The sequence below is a fragment of the Hipposideros armiger genome, unplaced genomic scaffold, assembly GCF_001890085.2.
Source record: "Hipposideros armiger isolate ML-2016 unplaced genomic scaffold, ASM189008v1 scaffold_482, whole genome shotgun sequence".
Classification (NCBI taxonomy): domain Eukaryota; kingdom Metazoa; phylum Chordata; class Mammalia; order Chiroptera; family Hipposideridae; genus Hipposideros; species Hipposideros armiger.
In genome coordinates this window covers 534,086-542,559 of record NW_017731832.1, presented here as the reverse complement: position 1 = coordinate 542,559, position 8,474 = coordinate 534,086, and the positions used below count along the sequence as shown (strand labels likewise).

The window sequence follows — 8,474 nt, the reverse complement described above, 5'->3', positions numbered from 1 at the left end:
GAGAACCCTGGGGAGACCCCTGCTGCAGTGGACAGAGTCCCGGCTCTCACTATGGCTTTGGGCAAACCCCATATCCCTTCTGGGCCTGTTTTCCCAGCTGCAAAATGAAGTTTTTCTCTGAACCGTGGGATGCCACAGGAGGTGCACTAGGTAGCCCAATGCCTGGGAACCATCCCCAGTGAAGTTGTAATAGTTCTAGTTATGTTTTTGCAGCTCAGGATCCTGTAGAATATTTAATTTTAGAAAACGGTTCTACTGCTAAAAATTTGAGAACACTGGGCAAGATTCTCTGAAGCTGTATGAAATGCTGACATTGTTGCAACAGTAATTTGTTTTTCCCACCTCTAATACAGGGTCAGTGGTCTAGATTCAGGCTGGGAGAAGGGACCTGGGGAAAAGAGGGCAGGAAGGAAGGGTGCAGTAGGAGGGAAGGTGCTCTGGCCTCTCCTTGTACCCCACTGTGCTACCTCAGCCTCGTACCTGCTTCCTCCCTTAGCTCCCAGTGCTCTGAGGACACCGTGGTCCTGTGCACACAGCACCTTGTGCCCAGCAAGAGGGACTTATGAATGAGGCTAACTGCCCCCGCCTTGCCCGCCCCACCACCTACAGTGTCGCAGCTCCTTCTTGAAGGCCTTGTGGTCCCCCAGCTCATCCAGGAAGGTCTGGCTGACTTTGCGGAGGTTCTCGGAACTCTTCTTGGTCAGGAACCAGCCGAAGTAGAGTGGCAGGAAGTCCTTTTCCAGCCCAGGCTTCAGCTTCTTCAGCTCGTCGACCGACAGCTGCCAATGGCTCTTCTCCTTGAGCTGGGCACAGTCCAGCCGCCATGCTGTCTTGGGCTCCACCAGCACCACCTGGTACTGGTACTGGTCAGCTATGTCAAAGAGCTGCTCCAGCCGCTCCCGCTCTTGGTTGGTGTCATCCAGCACAAGGACTCGGATGTCCCGGCGGCAGCAGTCAGCCAGTTCCTTGTCCAGCCGCTTGTACTCCTCAGAGAAGTCTCCTCGAGCAGGGATAATCTTGAAAGCGTCGGCAGACACCATCTTGGCGCTGTCACGGTACCTGTCCGTGATGATCTGTGCCAGAGTGGACTTGCCACTCCCTGGCAGGCCTCGCAGGATGAAGAGCGTCTTGCACTCTTGCAATGTGCCCACTGTCTCCTCATCCTGCAGGAAGGGAAACTGCAGCTCAGGCTTGTCCTTGGCCCCTGCGGATGACATCTTGCGGAAGAAGATCTTGGGCAGGAATGTGTGGCTCTTTCGAGAGAAGCCTCTATTCTGTGTGAGGAGGGGGAAGAGTAGATGTCAGCCAGGTCACTTGTGGCCACCTTGCCCCCCTGCTTCTGGCCTCCTCCTTACCAGGAACCCCTGCCTGGAGCTCTCCAGCCCTGATTTATAGGCACCCTGGGTATCGTGGGTGCCTTCCAAGCTGTGGAATGGTGGACTTTCTCTCCTTCTCGGTCCTTCCGTACCGACTGCTGCTGGTTGTGGAGGATGGAGAGCGAGCAGTCTTGTCTGAGCTTTCTAAACTCACGTTTCTCTACTTAGAGCTGTAGAACCAAGGATCACTCACTGCTGCCGCCTCTAAAGGAAAACGTGCTGGAAGTGCATGCAGGGAGGGCCTGAAGGCTGTGGTTCTAGAGCGGACCTCCTAGCTTTTATATTCTGGGCATCTGTTAAGAATGACCTCTTTGAAGGTAGGGTTCTTATGTCTGGGTAAAGCCACAGCTGCCCTGGTTCTGAGAGGGGAGGGTGGAGAAGGGTTACCCAAAGACTTCCTCCCTTCCCCCAACAATGGCAGCAACAGATAATACTCTCTTGTCTGGGATGGGGGGACAATGGTCCCACAGAAGGGCTGGTGGGGGGCAGGGAAGGCGAGAACTGGACAAAGGGCCTCATTCACCACGCATGCCACCTCCTCCTCTGCCCTCGGCCCCCCACAAAGTACTGGTCTTTGTGCCTGCCCCAGGACTGGGCGGTACTGGGCACCTGAGTTCAGGGTCTAGCTCTACCCACCACTTTGCTGTGTGTCGGCAGCACCTCTCTGAGTGACTTGTTTTCCTGCCTGCTAAAACCAACGAATTTTTACTGTAAACATTCTTCTCTTCTACACCAGCTCCGCCTCCCATCAGCACCCTGAGAGCTAAGCTGGCATACTGTTCTCAAGCAAGGCCCTAGGGCAGGAAAAGGCGAGGACCGCACGCCCAGCTCGGGCCCCATCGGCGCGGGCACCAGCCCGGGCCCCACAAGCCATCTGGTCTGCAGCTCCAGAGTCTCCTCCCCCCGCCTCTCCAGCCCCGATGTCTCCCCTACCTCAGGGCTGCAGCGGACTGCCAAGAAAGCCTCAACTCAACTCCGGAAGCTCGGGGCCTCGTTTGCATGCCACTTCCTCCCGAAAATGCCCCAGTGCTCCGGTTTACCCAGTGCTCGGCCCGCTCCCTCGCCTCCCGGCCTTCCCGCGCCTGCTCACCATGATGGGGAGGGGGCGCCGCCGTCGCCGCCTTCGCAGGCACTGGCTCTCCGGGGCCGCCCGCCTGCGCGGAGGGACACGGAGTCTAGTGATGACGCGACCCCTCGCTGGGCTGCCTTACATAGCCCGGGGGGCGGGGGGATCACGCTAGTGCTCGCGTGGGCCAGAGACGGGGCGGGACGGGGCTGGCCGGGGCGCGCCCGCTCTGCGCAGGCGCGGCAAATCGAAAAGCGAAACTGACCTGGCGCTAAGGGGAAACGGCCACGCTCTTGGCCGCCTGTGCGAGGGCACACCTGCGGCGCACCGGTTCCGGGAAGAGCCGGCACCGGCGGGGGTTTTGGGAGGGAGCTTGGCTGGCCCCTTTTTTCATGTAGGAAAACAGTCACCCTTCCCGGGTTCTGCACCGGAATTAGGATGAGGCAAAGGAGGCAAGGTCGTGCAAGTGCAAGTCGGATCTTTATTTAAATTTTTAATATTTCATTCATCATGGGTTTTTGCATTAACGTTTCTGTTACAAGATAAAACACTGTTTATCTTGCTTACTGAGTTTTTTGGAGACCTGTGAAATGCTGCGACTGAAATGCCCCACTTGCCTCACCCTAGTCCAGGCCCTGTCCCAGCCCAAATTCAGCCTCAGCCCAGCCCTGCCGGGAATTGTGGGAACAGAACCAATGGCCGAAGAGACAGATGAAGAACGGTAGTGAAATCCTAACTCATCCTCTGAGGCAGCTAGCTGCACAGCCGTCACTTCCTCTGAAGCCACTGGAAGCTCCATGGTTTTTGGAGAGCTTCCTGTGTACCAAGTGCTGTGCTTAAGACTCATACAGTCCTCCCAGAAACCCCTGGGGCAGGTACCCCACTCTACCAGGAGGAAACAACCTTGGGCGCCTGATGGACTTGATTGTACCCGCAGAGGTGGCGCAGGTGAACTAGCTGCATCTCCTAAACCCAGGCTACTCCCCGTTCTTGGGAGGAACCTTCTTCTTCTGGGCTCCTAGAGCACGGTACCCATCAGTGCCAGCACTCATTTCATTCTGCTTTCAGGGCTTAGAGGTTTACAAGCAGGTCTCCCTCACTGAGGGCTGAGGCTGTCCCATCATGATTTCTTCCATAGAGCCTCCCAGGGTGCCGGCACACAGCAGGTACTCAGCAAGATGAACCAATGGCCAGCAACTGGGCAGACATACCTCTACTCCTTTCTCTTTCCTCCCCTTTAAGCTGTCCTGGTTCCTTGGACCTCATCTGTTTCTTCACCCTCCTGAAACCCTGTCGGAGTACCTTTCTCATTCTTCCCTGAGGTTTTTGGACAGGCCCTGTGGAAGAGCTCCACGCTTCACCCCTTGATCACACACACTCTGGGTTGGGCCTTGTTGGAGGGTTTCTGTGTTTCTCACAGTTCTGCTTGGGACGTGCCAGGTCATTCATTCTCTAAGGCTCTTTCAAGAATGGGTGGGGCTGAGGAGGCAAAATGACAGACCAGGGTTTGTAAGAGTGAACGATGTATATTTAAAGGGAAAACAGTAACAGAAGGAGGCAAAGGTGACCACCTATGGGAGCCCAGTCCACATTTTTCCCTCAACTTGAAAGTCTAGTTTAGTAAGATCCCCATGGGCCCTGCAAACACCAGCCTCCTAATCCTAATGCCTACTAACGATGGCTTCATTCATCTTCCTTTTCACCTTTTTCCATTTTTCCAGCATTTTCTGTTTTCATTTCTCCTATTTCTCCTGATTCTATTTCCTCCAGTTCTTCCGACTCTCTTCTGCTGGCTTCTGAAAGCCTCTCCCTTAGTTCTTTCGATTGCCTTCCGATTAAATCCTCTGAGAATTTTTGGTCCAGATCGGACGGTTTCCTGTAAATTTCCCTGGATTCCCTTCTGCTCACTTCTGATAGTTTCCTGCCTGCTTCTCCCAATCTTTTTATGGCTAGTTCTCTGGACAGTCTCTTGGCAATGTCTCCTGAATCTCTCCCCGTGGCTTCCAGCTCTCTTAAAGAGCTGCCTTTTTTTCTCTGCCTCTTTTCTTCTTCTTCACTCCCTGTGGTTGTGAAAGCTTCGTTAGACAGATCATCCTCTGTATCTTTCTCATTGTCAGTTTGCCTTCTCTCCCACTGCTTTATCATCTTCTCAGGTCTGCCTCTCTCTCTCCTCACTGTTTCCTTCTCCCTTGTCATCGCAGATGTATTATCCAATTCAGCAGCCTCTTCTGAAAAACACAAGAAAGGAGCAAAGAAAGATAAAAGTTGGTCCATCCCTGGGCCTGGGTGAACCCCGACTTGTGGGGGCCTGCGCTTCTAAGAGAAGCACCCCTTTCCAAAAGGAGAGAAAGGGAATCTTCCATTACTGAACGTCAGCCCTGTGCCAGGCATCGTGTGAGCTGCACACATTATATCATTCGGTTGTCATCAAAGTGCATAGTGTCATTGATTTGAGTTTGCAGTCAAGGGACCCAAGATTGATACAGAGAAATCGCACACCGTGGTCACACTGCAAATAAATAAATGCAGAGCCAGAGTTTGAACCCAGGATATTCTGCCCCCAGGGCACATTCTCTTTTCCTACGAGACACAGCGTGGGTGCTGGGAAAGGACAGAAAGGGGTCTCTTCTCCAGCAGCTTCATTCTGCGTTTCTCTTTGTCCCTGGGGAGCACATTCATCATTTGTTGGGAGGTTCCCTGTAGAAATATGAGCAGACGGCTAGCAGCAAATTCAGCTGGAGAGCTATTTGCAACCAGAGGGACACTTGCTCCATGTTTTTACCAGCTACAGAGGAAAGGCACCAATCCCCTCCTGAGTCGCTCCCACATTCTCTTCCTGGAAGCCTCTGGTCTCTGTGGTGCCTACAGAGTATCTGGGTTCACAGCTGGGAAAAAGGCTCCACTTGGTGGTGAAAACATATGCAATGCTGCCACCTGCTGTTCTGGGAAGGAAGTGCCTGGCAGCTGCCACTGGCTTCCCAGTTTTCCGGGAGAACACCTTCCCCAACACGTGGCTGCCAAGGTTGGGGAGGGTGGTATGAGGGAGGCTGCTTGGAGCATCTGATGTTTCCCGGCTGAGTCCCTTCATGTCTATTGCTCCTGTGGCTCCTGTGGCTCCAAGGTCATGTGGGACAGAGGCACTCTCTCTCTGGGGGAATCCAGCTACCACATGGCAGGGGCTAGATAATAAAGAGCTGCTTGAGTGCCCCCAAGCCCCACACCCAGATTCCCACGACCATGCCTGGATCAGAGAGGGCTTCGGCCTTGGTGTCTGAAGGGGGTCTGTCCCCCTGGGTGTACGGTGTCCCCGCCCTGGCTCCCCTTCACTGTGATACAGCTAGGGAGGGGAAGGGCACCGCCAGGGCCAGACAGAGGCTGTCTTGTTACTAGGAACAGTGTAGAATCATGGGAAAAGCCTGGACACAGAAAACCACTGTGGGACTTCGAAACCTCTGCCTCCGTGTTATCCATAAAGGCAAGCGAATACTAAAGCTTATTTCATAGTGTTCTTGAGGGATCAGGTAAGTCCTGAGTCCTCAAGATATAAAGTCCTGAGAAGAGTGCCTGACACATAGGAAACAATGAATGGAGATCAGCTTCTCTTACTACCCATCTCCTCTGGGGCTGTCCCTGCTGAGTCTGTGGGGCTTGGGGTCCCAGGGTCCCAGCTACCTCCTCTTCCCTTACTTCCTTCAGAGAGCCTGGGGGTGGGGGTGGGGGGATCAAAAGCTTCTTTACTCCTCGAGGCCTTGGGAGAAAGAATCTGATAAGGCAGATCCACCTCTGCACCTCAGTTCACTCTTGTGCCCTCTCTGCCCCCGCCCCTGCCCTACCCATGCTGGCTCTAAAGTGCAGTGCCCCACAGCAGGAAGACAGTGTGGCTCCGAGTCAGACTGCTGTGTGACATGGCAGATCACTCAACCCCTCTCAGCCTCCACTGCCTCCGAAACAGTACCTACCTCCTAGGGTGGTGAGGACTGAAGGAGATCACCCTGTCTGATGCCTAACCCAGCGCCTGGCGTGCAGGAGGAGCCCCAAAAGTATAAGTTACTGTCATTCTGCCTCTGTCTTTGCTCCTGCTGTTCTCTGCCAGATATGCCCACCCTTTTCCACCTCGCACCTGGAAAAGCCTTGGGCATCTTGGAGCCTGAAGCGGATGCTTCTTCCCGCCTGGAGCCTTCCCCGGCTCCCCAGAGAAGTCGGAGGGCTTTGCTTGAGTTTACGCAGAACAGCTCCTCCCATTCAGGACTCGCCTGCAGGAGCCCAATCTGTGGACAACTCTAATGGTCTGGCTTTCCCACTGGGCAGTGGGCTCCTCCAGGGCGGGGGGCCGAGCCTGTCTCCCCCAAATCTCACACCTTCCTGGTGTGTGACCAGTGCTCAGCAAATAGTGGATGAATTAATTGAAGAAATACAGGAGTGGGCTCTCAGGGCTGACAGCCTGGGCTCAGACCCCAGCAGAGGTGGGCTAGATCACCTCCCTCGCCTGCGCCAGAGAAAGGGTAGGGGGTGCTGGTGCCATTGAAATCAGAATGTTCGGTAGACAGTGCTAAGTCCTGGGACTGGATAAGCGACTGGAAAGTGCAGCTGGGACTGACAGAGGGAAAATTCTGAGGCTGCCATCTCAGGGGCTCCAGGAACTTACCTTTCTCTTTCTTTTCTTTGAGCAAGTCCCTGTAGTTTGTTTTCTTCAGCTCATCAATGATGCCCTTGTTGGCATCGTCCAAAGCCTGTGGGTGGTAGAGGAACCGGTAAACTCTCCTAACCCCTGTTTGGCACATAGCTTCCCCTTTCACCCAAGTCCCAGCCCCAGATGGGGAAACCCGAGGTCTGCACTGCGTGGCCCCCACAGCCACGTGCAGCTAGGGAGCCCTGGAAATGTGGCTGGTGTGACTGAGAATTGGAATTTTAAATTTTATTTACTTATAATTCTTTTTCATCTAAATAGCCACCCCTGGCCAGCGGCTGCCTTATTGAGCAGTGCAGGGAGGGAGGCAATCACACTGTATTTCTTGTTGTCTCCTGGAGAGGGCAGCATTTTTCAAACTGCAAGTTGTGAGCTCAATTTAGAAGGTCTCAACCAGCATTAAATAAAAGGAAATGAAAAAATAAACCAGAACAGAATAGGAAATAGCAGCATACATAAGAAAGGTAAATATGTTTACCTTTGTGAAAGGTAAAACTTTCATTTCTATTTTTTGTTTATGTCAAATAAAACTGTGTTATTGGGTTGCTATATAAACTGATGGCAGTGGCAAACGTGTGAAAGCCACTGCCCTCCCTAGAACGCGTCCTGCAGGAGGTGGGTGTAGCCAGTGTCTGTGGAATGGCCGACTGGGAAGGCTGAGGGGGCTGAAGGACCGCCTGCCCCACGCCCCACAGCCGGCCCAGCTGGGGGAAAGACTCACGCTGATGATAGCCTGCTGCGCCTCGTTGTTGTGGACGAGCTTCGCTTTCTCCAGAGCTTTCTCAAAGTTGTTCACAGCCGACTCGAAGTCTCTCAGCTTCACTGGGGAGCAAGGGGAGAGGCACAGCACAGGTAGGTGGTGACACCATGTGTTACACGAGGCAGCTGGCCTGAAGGTGCCAGGCTCCCTCAGGAGCCCCTGGCTGGCCTGGCCACTCCCAGGGCCAGTTAGAAGCCTTCATGAGCTGGAGTCAGTCCCAGGCCTTGGGCAGCATCTGGGAGCTGCCCGGTGCCACCCATTCTATTACGTTCCTGGGCTATCTCCCCATTAAGGACAGAACCTGGGAATCCGAGTCTTGGATCTCAGGCCATTCAAAGGGGTGTGTGAGGGAAGGGGGCCTGTGCACACACATCATGTGTCTGCAGGGTAGGGGGACAACTCCATTTTGCCCCATCTTTAGATTGTTCCAGGCAGAGGAAATCCATATTTTTAAAATCTTTGCTCAGGGCCGGCCGAGTGGCGCGGTGGTTAAGAACTGGCTTGGGACGCCAGAGGGCCCCGGTTCGGATCCCACATATGAGGGCCAGTGACACTGCCCTCCACAGCTAAGATGCTGAACAACAA

The 8,474-nt window shown here is 54.0% G+C and overlaps 2 protein-coding genes across 4 annotated transcripts in view; both read right to left on the bottom strand.

Moving 5' to 3' along the window:
* CNP (2',3'-cyclic nucleotide 3' phosphodiesterase) overlaps nt 1–2,662 on the bottom strand; it is a 7,389-nt gene extending 4,727 nt beyond the window's left edge. The window contains exons 1-2 of one of the 3 annotated variants that reach the window (XM_019667018.1): nt 2,467–2,662; nt 608–1,274 (exon numbers count right to left, since the gene is read on the bottom strand). In XM_019667018.1, coding sequence (XP_019522563.1) covers nt 608–1,274; nt 2,467–2,469 — 670 coding nt within the window. In that variant the 5' untranslated portion in view covers nt 2,470–2,662. Of the gene's footprint in view, nt 1–607; nt 1,275–1,355; nt 1,692–2,309; nt 2,430–2,466 lie in introns of those variants that run through there. The other 2 variants (XM_019667019.1, XM_019667020.1) reach the window with 2 other exon arrangements.
* A 1,205-nt stretch (nt 2,663–3,867) lies between these two features.
* The window catches only part of ODAD4 (outer dynein arm docking complex subunit 4), a 14,769-nt gene continuing 10,162 nt past the window's right edge, over nt 3,868–8,474 (bottom strand). The window contains exons 5-7 of the mRNA XM_019667021.1: nt 7,851–7,951; nt 7,088–7,172; nt 3,868–4,670 (exon numbers count right to left, since the gene is read on the bottom strand). Coding sequence (XP_019522566.1) covers nt 4,126–4,670; nt 7,088–7,172; nt 7,851–7,951 — 731 coding nt within the window. The 3' untranslated portion in view covers nt 3,868–4,125. The remainder of the gene's footprint in view (nt 4,671–7,087; nt 7,173–7,850; nt 7,952–8,474) is intronic.